This window comes from Schistocerca cancellata, chromosome 5 (assembly GCF_023864275.1).
Source record: "Schistocerca cancellata isolate TAMUIC-IGC-003103 chromosome 5, iqSchCanc2.1, whole genome shotgun sequence".
Taxonomy (NCBI): domain Eukaryota; kingdom Metazoa; phylum Arthropoda; class Insecta; order Orthoptera; family Acrididae; genus Schistocerca; species Schistocerca cancellata.
In genome coordinates, this window is record NC_064630.1 from 342,644,083 (window position 1) to 342,662,372 (window position 18,290).

Consider the following 18,290-nt stretch of genomic DNA (forward strand, 5'->3'; position numbering starts at 1 on the left):
GACCGTTAGTATTAAAATCAACATTGTGTCTTTGACACTGAGTTGTTCTGCCCACGTCCTGTTTTAATTCATTACATATGGAAACATTTCAGTACATGTTTCTTACATTCACAGCACCAGCGTTTCACAAGTGGCCAAAACTGTAACTAATTTTTTTCCAACGTAAACCGGTTCCGAACTAACGCATCAGAAAATCTACGGAGTATTGCCTTCATACAACTATTACAGCTCATACTGAACCTGTGTGAGCAGCTGCACTTTAATAAACAATACATGTACTGGTATAAGTCCACTTGCGATTTTACACACACACACACACACACACACACACACACACACACACACACACACGGACGTAAACAATGTGGTGATTTTTTCTCTTTAATTAGAAATCCAATGAACAGTCAGCTATCAGAATGATTCGCTTCTACTTATTTTACGGATGTAGGTTTTGCTCTTACGCATGCTAATTGTTATTTTTGTGCTTTCCATATGATACGTGATCACAGCAGTAGAAGAGTGGGTGTACTTGCACCATCATACCTATTTGCATTTAGACAGCTGGAAACCATGTTCCACCATGTTACGACTTGATGCTGCAGAGTGTGCTTACAGTTTAACGGGCTGTTATAGATGACAAGATGCCGAAATTGCTATCCCAGGGAACATTTTTTTAACAGGTACAAGCGGACATACTAAATTCAGTAATTACATTGAGGCTGTGGACCCAGTCATCAAAATATGCACGAACACTATACCATAACCTTTTCAAGTATCCCTTACTCATTGCGAGCACTGTACACCGACATTGTGTGCAACTAATCGAAAGCTCACGCTAGAAAACCTTATGTTTTTCCCCCTCCATGTGTTTACACCAGCTACACATCTAATCGGACTCTCTGTAGTAGACAAGTTTCAATTATGGGAGTTCCGATCACGTCTTTTGATAATATTTACGGTAATGTACGCCGATTCGCCTAAGGCTCTGTACATATACATTGATTAAATTACTTGTAGAATGCAGATACAGAGCAAGTGAATTTGGTACTTGATTCTGAATTATTGATGTTAACAACCTGTCAGGCATCATGGCTCAATATTATTGGGTTGTTATGCTTGAAGATTTAGTTTTAATGCTATTGTTGCACTCTCATGCAGACTTGAGTTAATGGTTTAGATCAACTCAAAACCATGGAATCAGCGTAGAGATAATCCTGATATTGTGCTTATCATGTAGATAACAATACATGTTATCGGTTAGTTGCAACATATTTATTTCGTGAGTAATAAATACTAAATGTTTGAAATTTGCAGCAGATTACAACAGTGTTCAACTAACGTGTGAAAGGTTGCAGGTACATAAATATTATTTACTAGTAATTTCGTTTAATAACGAAGAAAGTCACATCCCACACTCTTTAGCGTGGACTCTGTCCACAGACAAACCACTAACAGTATCAGTTTCTCCTCATTCGTTCCGGTATGTGTCCGCTACATAAAAATTTTGCCACGAATAACGCCAATTTGACGCACGATGTAGTGGTGAAAAATTAATTTAAAATAAACATTTGAGTGTAATCTCTGGCACAAATTAATTTGAGTACTCAAGACGTGCAATCAGGTCTGTGAAAATTTATAATCCAGTGTTTCTGGCAACGGTGTATATCCCTAGGGGCACGACAAAAGGCCCACATTTTGAGGTTTTATCTGAATTTTGCAATACTCTCTAATCTTAACACAAAAATGTATTATGAAAAATTTTAACATGGGTCCTCGCCAAATGAAGTTAATAATGGCTTCATCCTCTATCAAAGTACTAGATTTTAGTTCGACAGCTCTTATGTTGTGAAAATGAATGTCATGCAAGCACAGGCATCTCCGGTCTTTGGTTTCAATAAAACTCGTAAAGTTATGCAACCACGTTATTTACATCGATTTCAGTACTGAATGACTGAAAATTTCGTCGCTGTTACAGGATGGCACCATAACAAGATCCGAGTGGTTTCACTCAAAATACTTACTGCGGTTATTTGTGCCCGAACATGAGATTGAATAGAAAGTCAAATCAGCACTTCCTGTAACCCATGGCGTCCCAGTATGCAAACTGCGTGCACTAAGATGTGGCTACTTTAGGTGTTAGAAATTCTGTAACACATTATTAGTGTAAAATAATTAGCATGTACTCATTTCTAAGGAATAACTAGCTACTAAAGAACTGATGTGCTTACTCTGCGTGATGCAGGTAATACACAGGAACGTTACATACAAATTAAGGGGATAAATCACTGGACATGCAGATGTTCGAGGGATCTGCTATGAGTAAGAAGGGAGATAAACTGAATAAAATGATACAACACTCCAGATCACGTCGCTATAGCATCAAAATGTGGGGTGCAGTAGATCATTATTTTTCCATGTCTGATTCTCCTTGTAGCCTTGGACACAAATGTGGAGTTGCTGGCGACGTGAAAGCAATATCAAAACACATCAACCTAAGCATTGCTAGGTCCGAAACAGTGCCCACCTCCACTCTTCGTCGATGCGTTTAGCGACAGATCCAAGCACTTCTGCAGATTTGGTAGGGAACCTACTGACGTAAGACGAAGCTACAAATGCATAATGTAGACAAAAAACCTTGTTACAAACTACAGACTTTGATGTGAAACACCGCCGTAGAGAAACCACATTTGCATCATAAATGTGAGAGGTAGCATTAAACGAAGGAGTTGAAGCAGTTCACAGCGTCAAGGGCTCTATCTCTAAAGATGGGGTGAGCAGGTGTAAACAAAGAGGAAACGACGGTAGCAACAACCTCAACATTGTTTCAGAAGGATATACAGCGCTCCAAGAATTATTCTTGATCGCTGCTGGCTGTTGACAAATTGATATCGATACTCAATTACTCTTGTTATTGGAGTATCATTAAGTTGCTGTGATTGATGTCAGAATAGGCAGTCAGATTTATACTCACGAGAATTGAAAAATAATGTGCCGTTGAAAAGAAAGGTTGATTTCAATTCTACAATGTTATGTACTGATCAATAGTGCAAGGCGCTCTACCAAACCAGAACGTCTCTTTCAAATTTCCTCTATTTCACCTGTAACAAGCGAATAAAAGGAAAGTCTTGGGGCTGTCTCTACACAACATTTATAGGTCTATTCAATTATATGTACCTTAGGGTGAACAGTTCTGGTACTCCCTGACGAATGTTTGATCTGAATGACTTTAGGAGTATGGTATTTTTGGCAACCATAAAACTACACTATAAAAGCTACCGCAGTGAAAAACGTTTCATCGATTAGCGAGAGCAGCCCTTCTAGGTCTCTTAATAAAAGAACGGTATAACGAATCTGACGCGTGCTATGGATTTCGTTAGACGGGGCCGGTTCCACGGCTACGTAAGCAGGCATGTCTCTGCGATTTGTTAGTGGTTTTAGTTGGTACCTATGTGCGTGCACTAGCGCAAAATAATCGCAGTGCTAGAACTGTTTTAACGAAATGTGCGCCAAAAACTGCTTATGTTCCTTAGCTTCAGCGAAGGCCAATTCTTTCTCTTGTCGTATATGCTGTTACACCTAAACCTAATAAAAGAAAAATATGAAAGGAAACTTTACATTGCGTTAAACTCTAGTTCCGCAACTACAGCCCGACATTGAAGCTTTGCAGTTGCATTTCATGCCGCATATTGCAATAAACAGATAGTAATACTAAGCTGGGATTTCCTGAAAGATGGAGCCACCATGAGTGGCCTGCTTACATAGCTGAGAATGTTGTTTTAAATGCGCTCATGTAAATAACGGTAACGAGGAACCTAATACAGTGAAAAGAAAAAAAGAAGAATCACAGAATTTCGTGAAGGTATTTAGGAGACAGGTAGCGTAGACTCTGAGTAACGCAAGTTTGATTGGGGACCGTGGTGTAATCAGCGAGTCTTTGATAGTAAGAGACATTCTGTCAACAAATGTAGGCGTTGCCAAATTGTAACGTTAACTGATAAATATTGTCTGGGCATAAAATATGTAGATGTTCTATTTACTGTAAACAGTGGGCAGATGTTTCGTGCATGTTTATGGCATCCACTTGCGACCCTCATTTAACTGGTCAATAAAGGAAATGGATACTTTCGGTCGTTGTCAATCTTTTGATACTGAAGAGAACTAGTACAGTATTAACCTTCTTGTAAATGTTACAGTACTTATCTCCGTGGTTGCTAAGAAAATTGGAGAGGACTTCCAATACAAGACACCTTTGCAGTTTTATTTTCACCCAGACGTGTTTAAGCACTATTTGATACCTTCAGTGGATTTATTTGTGTAATTTCCTTCTCACATGAAGCTACTGGATGTTTATCGTAGTACCTTCATTTCTACTATGGTGTCTGCTACTTGTTATAGTTTTCGATGTTGTGGTACTTTTGCTTTGTTTGTGTCTAAGTAATACGCTTACTTCTTTGAATTTTGTTGATACACATGTATTTTCTAAGATTTGTTTGCAAAGCACAGTACAGCATTAAGAAATGTAATTACGTCTTTGCTGACGGATTTCTTGTTTCAACACACTCGCCACAGTGACAGCATCTTGGCTGTACTTATTTAGATAAGGAGAAAAGTGCGAGAGAAAGACTGTGCATTCATTTCTAATGTTCCGTTCTCAAGGTGGATCACTCCCTTACCGTAGTTGGTAACGGTGACAAGTAGTCCGGGTGCAAGTACTGGTTGGCGCTGGTGGTCAGCATGGTGGCTCCCTCGCGCTCGTCCACGGCACAACAACACTCGAAGCACGCTACGAGACTCCGACGCACATGACTGTCTCACTGCGCTGCTCCACTGTACTGTCGCCGCACCAGCTGCTTCTCGTTCGGCGTCCGCGAGGCGACTGCGGAGCGCGCGCCGCCCGCCTCCCCACCACCGCCGCCCGCGGCAGTCGCCGCTCTCTGATTGGTCCGCGCGCCGCGGCCACCGACTCGGCGCTATCGCCGCGGCGCGAGCCGGCGACACCGCTCTGTCTACTTAGCGAATTGTTTAAACGCGGGGAAGGGTGGTCGCGGTAGCCGTGCGCGCGGCCGGAGGCGGACCGTACCGCCGCGGCGAGCAAAAGGAGAGGAATATCGGGGAAGCGGGAAGGGGAGAAGGCCCCCAAAAAAATTAAAAGAAGGCTGCCGACGTGATGTGAGGGGCAGCCGCCGCCGCCACCGCCTTACGCCTGTCGAGAGGGCGCGACGGCTGAACGGTGCCGCCTCCCAGCGGGGAGGCGAGGCTCCACTACTCACTGACGGACAGGCGCCAGCTGCACGTCGCGGGCAGGCGTTTGTACACACGGCACCTGGACGATGCGACGCATTTCACGCCTCGGTTTTCTCTGAGATTTCTGTCAAATAGAGAACGTCTATCGAGTTCCGTTATAATGTGAAAAAAATCATAAATTGGAAACTGTTACAGCATCATGAACTGCTGTTACAAGTTTAGCAGTTCTGAAATTTTTTTTGAAGTGTAATGCCACAATTTCTATGTGCGCTCCACTCGTCGATAATAGAACATCAAGGCGATTTCGAATTCTTCACGTGTACGGATCAGCAATGCAGCATCAACAGTTAAGTCTACTGTTAAAATTTCCAGGCTGAGAGGCTGTTGTCTGTATATGAAATCGCTTCCTAACGTCTTGTCTCCAACTACGGAAGACATCTTCAGAGATTAAACGACTGCTACAACTAAGGCGACTCTCGCAGTTACAGAGCGCATACGAAGCACCACGATCTCTCTCATACGATGCCCGAATGACTATTTGTGGATGACATCCTCATTCTCCATTAAAAATTATTGATTGGAATTCTGTTGGCACAAAGTTGACATCTGCGTTTCATCTAACTTTAAACCTTTCTTTCGATTAAAATTATTATGGTGTTTTATGAATCTCCATTGTTTCTCTATAAATGCTTACATGCCCTTGTTGAAACGTTCGTCTGACTGAATTTTATTTCGTGGTTACCGTGTCGAAAATTATGTCCTGTTACGTCGATTTCTCGGTATGTCCCAGACGACAGTCCCTTTCGCGCTCTGGTATGCGGGAGTTGACACGTCTTTTCATAGACTATACACTAGTCCGCAAATTCAAGGCATTTTCTATGGCTCAGATATTGCTAATGGATGTCGTGTATCTTCTGTCATTCTTAAATATTCTTTAATCTTGGTGGGTCGAAACATCGTTTCGACCTTATACTTGGCCAGAACTTTCCCTACGCGATCCGTAATTTTATCACTGTAGGCGAGAAAAACATATCCTTATGGCAGCCTTTGATGTAGTGCTCGAACTATCTCGTTACTAGAATATTCATTTGACTTGAAGGCCGGCCGTAAGTGATTTAATTCATCCTGCAAATAAACCGGCTCGCAGATTTTATCAGCTCTGTCCGTCAAGGTTTTCATGACACCCCTTTTTTTTGTCTAAGGCGATGGTTTGATTGATTGTGAAGGTATCTGTAAGTGTGTGTGTGTGTTCTTTCTGCATACCTTATTCCCAAAGTCTCATTCACCTGTTCAGTTTCAGATACCTCCGGAAAATTCAGTTGACAATTGCTCTATAAACTGTGTCTTTGAGTTAATACCAGGGAGATGCTCCAAGACGACTTACAGTGAAGAGGAGCTGGGTATCTGACGGCCATCCAGAGATAGTCATACAGTTGGAATTATAAGACGTATGGCGTTACCCTCCATGCTCTCTATAAATGCGAGAGTCCCTCCAGCCCTAGTGCCAGTAGCCGTTTTACATCGAAAGACGTAGGGAGCAGTTTTATGCATCGACCACGTCCTCCCAGGCCGGAAGTTTTAACAGAAGGAGACGCCGGCCGTGAAAGCTTTTATTGTAAAAGTTATGATTACTTCATTAACACACTCACGAAGGATAGCAATGTCATTGACTGATGTGTACATGCGATCCTTGACGTAATTCCCCCAAAAAATCTAGTGGCGTGACACCGGAAGAGCGCGAGGACCATGCGATGGGACCATCACCATCCGTCCACCTCTAAGGAAATGTGTTATTCGGCACGGCCGGCACGTTCAGACTTCAATGTGTGGGTGCTCCAACACCCTGGAAGATGATGGACGGCTGCAACCCCTCGATCTGAGGTAGAAAGATCTGTTCGAGAACGTCCAGGTAAACATTTCACGCTATAGCTTTCTCTGCGAAGAAAAACGGGCCTGGCACCTTATCCTGAATTAGGTCACACCAGAAATAAAGTTTAGGAGTATATTGATGCACTTAAAGTAAATTGCATTGCTTTTGCAGATGATATGGCCCTGTTTGCTGAAACAATGGAAGAAGCACGGGAGCAAATCCTTGAACTAAAGAAACAAGCAGCTAAAATTGGTCTTCACATCTCCTCTGAAAAAACTAAGATATTGACAGACATAAAACACTCATGTAAATACCTCAAAGTTCAAGAACAGAAGATTGAAATAGTAAAAGAATTCAAATATCTTGGAGAATGGATTAGTTGGAATGCTGGGGAAAGCAAAGCAATGGAATCCAGAAAAAGTTAACTTGAATTGGCCTTCCAACTAACAAGTGGCCACTGTGGCTAAGCCATGTTTCCGCTATATCCTTTCTTTCAGGAATGCTAGTTCTGCAAGGTTCGCAGGAAAGCTTCTGTAAAGTTTGGAAGGTAGGAGGCGAGATACTGGCAAAAGTAAAGCTGTGAGTACCGGGCGTGAGTCGTGCTTGTAGCTCAGATGGTAGAGCGCTTGCCCGCGAAAGGCAAAGGTCCCGAGTTCGAATCTCGGTCGGGCACACAGTTTTAATCTGCCAGGAAGTTTCAGTAATGGAATTGTTAGTTAACTGCAATTTGAAACTTCAAAATGACTGCTCTACTGCGGACATAATACAATGTTTAAGAGATAAAATATCACTATTTGGCATGTCCAGTGGCTTATCAAGACATTTCACTGCGTAAATCATAATATTCTATTAGAATAATAAATTTTTATGGAATACATTGCTCAGTACATGTCTTCTATAGTTCCTAATTAAAAACAGGATACAGGAAGTTATACTAGGATTTTTGTGTAATATAAAGAGGAACCCCATAACAGTTTCATGAAAGGAAACCACGAGTGCGTGCTACAGGGTTCCAGAATAAGACCATTACTGATCTTACGCTAGTTTAATGGGGGTAGGACGTCAAACGGGCCGACTTGAAGCAGGAGAGGCATCATAGAACATTTTAATTTCCAGTGTCTATACTTTTACAAATAAATTCATAAAACTTTGTCAGCATCACCAGGAAGGATTCAGGATTCACCCTGATTGCAGTGGAAGTTCGAAAACACAACAAAATAAATTTTTTTACGTGTGAAGTTTCATCATTTTTACACTTACTAATGGGTGCATTTTTTGCTATAGGTACACTTTTCTTCATAAGCTAGAGAGATTCTTCTATGAATTTTGCACATCGTACATACCATACTCACAGATGTATGAAACTCTAGAATTTATTTAATTTATGAAAAAACGAATGAACTGTTATATTTCAATCTTCATGTTTAGGAAAAACACAAATTTTATAGCCAATTACCTCTAATTTTACCACAGATTTTGATAAATTTCGAAAATTCTAGAGTTTCAAACACCTTCAAGTATGGTTTGTATGCTGTGCACAACAGCCAACAACTTCGAAAGTTTTTTCTGTATCTACAAATACATCTTCTTAGATCGGTCATAGAGCCAGTATTAGATAGCCTGTTCCTGTAATTCTCCAGAACACAGACTAATATTCCCGCAAGAGAGGCTTTAGCTGTATTTCCAGTCTTGTTTAAATAATTTTTGTCGGTATTTGGCAATCTTCTTTCTTTCTTCCTTTCTTTTGCTTGTGCCTTTATCTCACAGGTCACAGGATCGGCATGGTTAGTTATGGACTTGGCAAGGTTAATGTTAAGGGGTGGCCAGATGCCCTTCCTGCCGCCATCCCGTACCCCCTGGGATGGAAGTAGTGTACCCCAGCTGTCTGCGTCTTGTGCAATCCATGGAATAGTGCGAACGAGTTCAGATGTATGTGAGTCGTGTAACTGAGGTGGGACGTAGGGACCAGCTAAGTATTCGCCTAGGGGGATGTGGAAAACTGCCTAAAAACCACATCCAGGCTGGCTGGCACACCGGCCCTCGTCGTTAATCCGCCAGGCGGATTCATCCGGGGCCGGCTAGCAGCGCATTAGCCGTCTCGGCTAACCTGGCGGGTCAGTATTTGGCAGTCATAATTTATTAAACTAGTGGTTCGGTAGTATTGACATCTGTCAGCACCTGCCTTCTTTGGAATTAGAACTGTGACATTCATCTTGAAGTCTGGGGGTATTTTGCTCATCCGATGCGTCTTACACTCCAGGATGGATAGTTTTGCCATGGCTGGATCTCCCAATCATTTTAGTAGTTCTAAGGGAATGTCATCTACTACATGGCCCTTTTTTCGGATTAGATCTTTCATAGTTCTGTCTAACTCTTCTCACAGCATCAAATCTCTAACTTCACTTTCATTTATTTCGTCTTCCCTTTGTATAATATAGTCTTCATGTACATTCTCCTTGCTCCTAGTATATATACATTTCTTGCACATTTCTACTTTGCCTTCTTTTCGTAGTAGTGACTTGCCATCTGAGATCTTCATATTAACGTATTTTCTTCTCTTTTCTAAAAAAAAAAAAAAACCCTCTTTACCCTATAGATGGTATCTATCTTTCCCCTAGACGTGCATGCTTCTATAGCCTTTCATTTGTAGTCTAACCATACCTGCTTAGCCATTTTGCATTTTCTATCATTTGCAGTATTTTTATATTTTCTTCTTTCGTGATATTTGATTTCGAAATCTCTGTCTTATCATTATATAATCAATCTGAAACCTTCCATGCCTTCATATCTCTCCCACGTACGCAACTTCCTTGCATGATTCTCAAACCAAGTGTTGGCAATGATTAAGTTATGCTCCGTGCAGAATTTTACCAAACAACTTCCTCATTCATCACATTCCACTCGCTCAAGTTCACATGCTGTTTTTCGACATGATTTTTATATCAAGGCGAAACGAAATCAGTGACATTTTCGTATTAGCTCCTTTGACACGCCTTGATGTCACTACTTTGGTGTATAAAAATTGTGAAATATGCGGAATGAAGAACGAGTCCAGTTATCAGTACCACGAAACTTTACTAGAGTGAGCTAATTGAACACAGGACAACCAACGAAAATTACAGATTACTCGAACTAGCAAAGAATGCTTATGTAAAACGTAACATTCGTTTGTTTGACCTTTCCAGTTTCTCTGTTGCTCAGAACGACGTTGTTTTTACTCTCTTTAGTTTTTTGGTTTCTTGGTTACTACCGTCCTCGGTACCTCCCCTGGTGTATCAAATTCTGTACATTTCGTCACAATCTGAAGTATCCTGGCTGTTCCTATTCATAACTCTAAATTTTCCTCCACCGCCTTTCCAGCCATTCGTTTGAAAAAGTACCTAGGAGCTTGAGTGTGTTAAAAAAGTTCACTACATTCAAAAGGGCACTAAAGGTTTATATGTTATTATTGGCACAGCTTCTTTGTTGGTAGATCCTAGCTGCCATCCCCTTGTCCAGCTGCGAACCTAATGCCTGCGTCCTCCCAAATACCCTTATCCCTGTAATTTTCTCCTTTGCTTTCTCTTTCATTTTCTGCTCTGTTAAATTTTCTCCATTATTTCTCTGTGTTCCACAGAACATTAATTTATGCTCATCTAATTCTGTCGTTTTTGCTGTGAGATGGACAACATATCCTGAAACTTCGAGGAGAATAACATATAATAGAGCTTTGAAACGGATAATGCATTGAAAAGAGGAAGTAAAAATCGATAGCAATAAAAAAACATCAAAAGTACTCGAATTATATTACGTGTTGCTGAGGGAATTAGGAAAGTAGTAGATGAGTTTTCCTATAAAGGCAGAGAAAGAACAGATGATGGCCGAAGTAGAGGGGATGTAAGAATAATATTGGCCTTAGGGGAAGTGTAGTATATCAATGTAGTTCCTGGGCCACATTATATTCACTTGTGACGTCACACCCCTACATACAAGGTCAGGTGATGACAAGCAGCGTGGCATTGGGATTCTTTTGTCATCGTTCACGAAGACCACACAACTCTATCAGCCTGTACACACACACAAAGTTTGCTCTCCAGTCAAGCCGAGAACTTAGCCTCCATTAAAAACGAAACAGTCAGTCAGTATGTACACCACAGTGCCGGCCGGCTGGTTCTCTGTATCCACACTTAGCGCTGAAACACCATTATACACTACTGGAAATTGAAATAAGAACACCGTGAATTCATTGTCCCAGGAAGGGGAAACTTTATTGACACATTCCTGGAGTCAGATACATCACATGATCACACTGACAGAACCACAGGCACATAGACACAGGCAACAGAGCATGCACAATGTCGGCACTAGTACAGTGTATATCCACCTTTCGCAGCAATGCAGGCTGCTATTCTCCCATGGAGACGATCGTAGAGATGCTGGATGTAGTCCTGTGGAACGGCTTGCCATGCCATTTCCACCTGGCGCCTCAGTTGGACCAGCGTTCGTGCTGGACGTGCAGACCGCGTGAGACGACGCTTCATCCAGTCCCAAACATGCTCAATGGGGGACAGATTCGGAGATCTTGCTGGCCAGGGTAGTTGACTTACACCTTCTAGAGCACGTTGGGTGGCACGGGATGCATGCGGACGTGCATTGTCCTGTTGGAACAGCAAGTTCCCTTGCCGGTCTAGGAATGGTAGAACGATGGGTTCGATGACGGTTTGGATGTACCGTGCACTATTCAGTGTCCCCTCGACGATCACCAGTGGTGTACGGCCAGTGTAGGAGATCGCTCCCCACACCATGATGCCGGGTGTTGGCCCTGTGTGCCTTGGTCGTATGCAGTCCTGATTGTGCCGCTCACCTGCACGGCGCCAAACACGCATACGACCATCATTGGCACCAAGGCAGAAGCGACTCTCATCGCTGAAGACGACACGTCTCCATTCATCCCTCCATTCACGCCTGTCGCGACACCACTGGAGGCGGGCTGCACGATGTTGGGGCGTGAGCGGAAGACGGCCTAACGGTGTGCGGGACCGTAGCCCAGCTTCATGGAGACGGTTGCGAATGGTCCTCGCCGATACCCCAGGAGCAACAGTGTCCCTAATTTGCTGGGAAGTGGCGGTGCGGTCCCCTACGGCACTGCGTAGGATCCTACGGTCTTGGCGTGCATCCGTGCGTCGCTGCGGTCCGGTCCCAGGTCGACGGGCACGTGCACCTTCCGCCGACCACTGGCGACAACATCGATGTACTGTGGAGACCTCACGCCCCACGTGTTGAGCAATTCGGCGGTACGTCCACCCGGCCTCCCGCATGCCCACTATACGCCCTCGCTCAAAGTCCGTCAACTGCACATACGGTTCACGTCCACGCTGTCGCGGCATGCTACCAGTGTTAAAGACTGCGATGGAGCTCCGTATGCCATGGCAAACTGGCTGACACTGACGGCGGCGGTGCACAAATGCTGCGCAGCTAGCGCCATTCGACGGCCAACACCGCGGTTCCTGGTGTGTCCGCTGTGCCGTGCGTGTGATCATTGCTTGTACAGCCCTCTCGCAGTGTCCGGAGCAAGTATGGTGGGTCTGACACACCGGTGTCAATGTGTTCTTTTTTCCATTTCCAGGAGTGTAGTTTGATTTCTGCACCCACTTCGTTGGATGGCACAATGGACCCTCAAATTAAGGTCACATTGTTATTTCCACGTTTCACCCTATCACGCATAATTTTTAAGAGAGAACGCAGGGAAATAAATTGTATTCAGCAAGTGAAAGACTTGCTATACTGCTACTAGCTACAAGTCTCAAGAGTTGTAATGCTCTTGGACAAGGTTTCACCCAGAGAAAAATTCGATGTGACGGCACATAAAAAATCATTCCTTGCATCAAAATAAAAATAGCACTTTTTAAAAATATCGTCTTTATTATTTATCAAAATACGTAATGATCTGTTCTATACGTCAGTACATGACACTTATAACTCTTTTTTCACACTACTAGTGTAACTCACAGGTTAAGATATACTTGGGGACGACTACAGTTTGTTCATTGTACCCCATATGGTACAGTCTATCCTCATATTAAGTGTCCGAATGTTATTTCCACGTCTCTCCCTCCCTCTCATACACACAAAGACAGGTCACTCACAGTCTCCAGGAATTGAAAGATATGTAATGCGTTGTATCACTTAAACTGTTTGGTTCCCAAAAATTTAAGTATAACTATGAAAGCAGTAAGGCTACACTTCAACCAGCACCTTTTTAGGGGCGAAGGAAGTGATGACTCATGATGTACTCTAGAAAACTATAGCTGACATTATTGGCTGGGTAACATAGCTTATTATTACTTTTGATCTTAGGCCTACTCGAGGTTAATGATGGAACAGAGATAGGAAGGCTGCGACATTTACCGGTCGGAACTGCAGGGCCAGGGATCTCTAAAAAGTTTACAGATTGTATCTCCTTTCCTTATCATAAACAATATCAAGAGCAAACTGCAATTGAAGATCTATGATATGTTTATTCGCTGACATCACATTTCCTGAAGCTTTAGCACAACAAAGCGTGCTAAAAATGATGCTTTTGGAAAGACCTATAATGCAGAGCACACTTAACTAGATATTCTCTTAATACGCAAGTATAATTACGAAACGTACACAAATACAACATGTTAGCTTCGTAAACTATTAAATCATCTCAACGGATGCTCGGTTTGCTTCTGTCAACCAATCACAAAACGGATCTGTGGCGACATGGAATATTTTGTCGGATTCTGCTGCTGGAAGTCAGTGGCTCCAGCCAGAGCTGAGGCCTGCACGCGGCCAATTTGGTGCGGTCAGTTGGGTGGTTGGAGGAAAGGGGAGAAAATGCCGTATGAAAATAGGGGGAGAGGAAATAGAGCAAGTGAATAACTTCAATTACTTGGGAAGTGTAATTATGGACGATATGTATTGCTCAACAGAAATTAGGAAAAGAATTGCAATGGCAAAAGAAGTATGCAAGAGAAAACAGAAATTGCTTTGTCGAACACTAAACAAACATCTGAGGAAAACACCAGCCAAATGTTACATCTGGGGCGTTGCACTATATGGTGTGGGGACCTGGGCATTGAAGAAGGAAGGTGAAAGTAGATTGGAGGCACTAGAGATGAGGATATGGAGAAGAAAGGAAAAAGTGAAATGGGATGACCGAGTAAGGAATGAAGGAGTATTAAGAAGAATAGGAGAAGAAAGAAACATGCTGAAAGCCATCAGAAAGAGAAAACGGAACTAGGTTGGACATTGTTTGAAGGGGAACTGTTTATTGAAGGAAGGAATAGAAGGAATGGTGGAGGGAAAAAGGGGAAGAGGAAAAAGAAGATATCAAATGCTGGACGATATCAAAGGAGATAAATATTCAGAAATGAAAAGACTGGTTATGGACAGAGAAAAATGGAAGAAGCTTAACCCATGACAAGACTTGGCTTAAGGCAGAATACCACAGTACTACTACTGCTAATTGGGTGCCTCTGTTCCGCTGGGCCACGTGCTGGCTAAAAACCTTGTCCCTGGTGGGAGAGACCCACACAGCTACACTGTTGCTGCCATCTGACCTGTATGGGCTTCCACTGTTGGTGACCATAGCGCTCATGTAGTATCGTCGTCCGCCATACCGACGAGCGCAGTTTAATCCCACCTGCCCGCAGACCACCTTCTGCTGCGCGCCACCTGCGCTGCCATTGTATCAGCTACTGCCTTGTGTCTGCTAGTGCCTAAGTCTATATTTTTGTACACTCGCAGTGTCAACAAGTAGTAGGGTGAATACAGTGCTTATTTCCTTTTTTTGTCACTGGAAGGGTCATAAGAAGTCAGAGGGTTTGCTGCGACGTGTTTTACTGTATTGTTTTGTGGAGAACGAGGAAGATAAACGCCGTCAGTGTTGTGTAAATTGTAGAAAATATGTATTAATTTGCGCAATTTAGAAAGGGACCGTGTATTTTGTTGTCACCAAGGAGTATGGTTCGTTGGTGTGAATTATATAAAGGAATAAGCATGACCAGTCGTTCATGGTGAAATATTATGTTACAATAATTACTCTTATGTTAGAGGTTATTTAAGGGTCATTCTCATCATTCAATGTTATTCTCTTGCCATTTTTTAGTATGTGGTTTGTAATACAGCAGACGGCTATCCTGGATGAAACACGGCAAATTTTAGCAGTTCAGTTAGCGCATTTGCAAGCAGACTGTGCCAATATGCAAGAGTTGGCACGTGGCTCTTACGGTGACGGGTAAATCGCCTGATGGCAATTTGGAATAGAACGCCGTCTCCCTGCCTGAATGTCAGCTGTGAGTGTTGCGGTGACAGGACTCGATGACAAAGAGTCAGTGAAACATACCTAGCTATAATACTTTATTCATGCCCGTTACAGGGATTGAGCGGTCGCTGGAGAGAGGGTTATTGGTCTCGGTGGCTTAGGCGGTAACGAGTGTGCAGCTTGATTGCATCTGCGTATTGATGCCTAGGCACATAGCCCACCGTAAGACGCTATTGAACTTTGGGCTGCCTATGCCCAAGAACAGAAGGGGCTTTGACAATGTAAACAAAGAAGTGTGTCAATACAGCCATAACAGTAATGTACCATGTTATGGAAAACAACTCTGGACGCCACCACTGTGACTCCTGGCACCCGTGCCACTGACAGACATTTTGTGTCAGTGCCCTGATGAACTGAATCTCCAAGACACAGAAGAGTGAATTTCTTTGTCATTAGTAACAAACTTTTCGTTCGTTGTCTACCTGTGTGTTAGCTTTTCCAGACCGAATCCAGCGCAGGCCACTTACAGTTTGTCTGGGAAGTGCTGCACTGTTAGTGCCGAATTACTGTGGCCACAATCCATGGCCTGGCTGCTCTGCTTCTGCAGCGACTACACATCGGGACAGACGGTGTTTGAACTGCGATGACCAAGGTGACCAAAGATGATGTTGTGTGTCTGCCTGGAGCGATAGTTCAGCAACAATGTAAGCCCGTGCAGGCTGGATGAGAGCGACATTGTAGCTGGGTGGCAAGCCAGCCCAGGTTAGAACCTGTGGCCGGCAACTGCAGGTAGTCACCCACCAGATGACCCAGTCGAGAGGAGGTGCAGAGTTGACCGCACTCGGCACTCAGCTCAGGCTGGAAACAGTGGCTACCTGCACCAGAGTCTGCATATGGCAGGTGAATCTGTCATCTCGTGCGACAAGTGGGCTCTGTCTCACAGTCATGAGCAGGTGCAGACAGTGTATGCGCCTGGATACTACTAATATAAAGAATATCTGAGAGCGTCTGAATTGGGAGGGGGGGCTTATATGTATGTGGGCTGACTGGTTAGTATTTCTGCTGTGGAAGCACGCCCACCCTGGAACTCATAGCAGGCTGGAGCGGCGGGGCTTCGCCATTGGACGGCGACGACTACAGTAGCTTTGGTTTTCTTGTCTGGTCAGCACTTCCGGAACCCTTCTGAAATTATCTTTCATGGCCACTGGTTGTTGTCTTCAGCGTCCTGAACGAGTTAGCTTTCACTTTTGACTACACTTCCTTGTTTAAATATGACTGGACTTCAGGATGATGACTGCTTCCTCACCGGCCGGGGTTCCCGAGCGGTTCTAGGCGCTACAGTCTGGAACCGCGCGACCGCTACGGTCAGGTTCGAATCCTGCCTCGGGCACGGATGTGTGATGTCCTTAGGTTAGTTAGGTTTAAGTAGTTCTTTCTAGGGGACTGATGACCTCAGAAGTTAAGTCCCAAGGTGCTCAGAGGTATTGGAACCCACATTTGAACTGCTTTCTCCTCTATGAGATCATTTTGCTGATCGATGAAGGACAGTTCATTACTCTGCGGAGTTATGGCACGACATTCCTCCCTCCTCCTAAAAATCTGGTCCCCGTCTTGTGACCTGTTTTCGTTCTTGGAGAAAAGGATGTTCACACGTTTCACTGTCTGACATAAAATATACAATATTCCCCACTTTTCTTTATTATGATTTAACGTAAGTCACATGGTTCACTGGCTACGCATTAACCTAACTGCTATTTCAAACCACCAGTTAACCAACTAGTAAAATAAAGTTATGAAACTCTCTCATCTTGAAAAGTCCTTAACAGTCATTTAACAGCAAATGGTTCCACTCAGTTCATTTCTCAAAACTGGCATTCCTCCTTGTTTATCATATGCTTCCTTAACTCACAGTTTTGGTACATCATCGAGAACTTTGTATTTGTAACAAAAGGCTTTTTTTACGTTTTCTCAGAAGACACATCCCTAAAACTCTGTTCACGCAAAGAGCACATAAAGCGCTTCCATGCACAAGATATTGGTCGGTAGTGCCACTTATACTCTTTACTCTGTTGGGAGCTGATGCACTGGAGGTTCAACAGGTCGAGCAGTTGTCTGCTAAAGTAGATATTCAGGTTGGCGATTCTTCTGTAAAACATGGAAATCTCTGGAAATTACATTTTACGTGGGAAAATCAGGAGAATCTCAGAGGATATCTGGAATTTCGTAAAATCTCAGGAAATTCTTTGTTTTTAACCAAGCATTGGACTTAATTTTATTGTGCTTTATAAATCACAAATTTTAAAATAATATTTCAAAGTGTGTTAATTATTTAAATATTATTCCATATAAATTGTCGATGTTTAAAAATTGCAATTAAACTTTCTACATGGCTATATGTTAACCTAGCGAATGGAGAAGGTTTGGTTTTAGGGTGTTCCACGGGTAGTTCAGGTCCTGCATTGGTAAAATTTCATTACAGCAGTCCTTGTGACAGTAGCTGGGAGATGGAAGGTAGTTTCCGCTATATGACAGGCGATAACATTAACCAATAATTCTCAAACTAGGAATTCCAGCCGTGACATTCCCTTGTGTAGACCCAGTTCGTAACAATTTGGTGTTACTTCTTCTGGTGTGAACAGGGAGTAAGCTCATCGCACGCATATCCTTTGGAAACAAGGGTGCGACGTCAGAACATCTATTTGGTATCCTTCTGTATTCGTATCTCACATTTCCGTGTCGGCCTGTACCATCCTAGTTGGGCTTATAGTAACTTCTTCCCTTTGGCATTGACGGACCTCATCCATCAACATTAATGCATAGTTTCCCCTCTCCTTGCAAACCAACATTACCTCTTGAGTCCTTGCACATATTTGCCCAACGGTTCCGTTCTCACTGGGTAAGGCT

The 18,290-nt window shown here is 43.2% G+C and overlaps 1 protein-coding gene across 2 annotated transcripts in view; it reads right to left on the bottom strand.

Moving 5' to 3' along the window:
* LOC126187744 (zinc finger protein Noc-like) overlaps positions 1 to 4,996 on the bottom strand; it is a 125,409-nt gene extending 120,413 nt beyond the window's left edge. Inside the window, exon 1 of one of the 2 annotated variants that reach the window (XM_049928996.1) lies at positions 4,674 to 4,996. In XM_049928996.1, the coding sequence (XP_049784953.1) occupies positions 4,674 to 4,736 (63 nt within the window). In that variant the 5' untranslated portion in view covers positions 4,737 to 4,996. The remainder of the gene's footprint in view (positions 1 to 4,673) is intronic. The other variant, XM_049928995.1, reaches the window with a different exon arrangement.
* Positions 4,997 to 18,290: the final 13,294 nt, after the last annotated feature.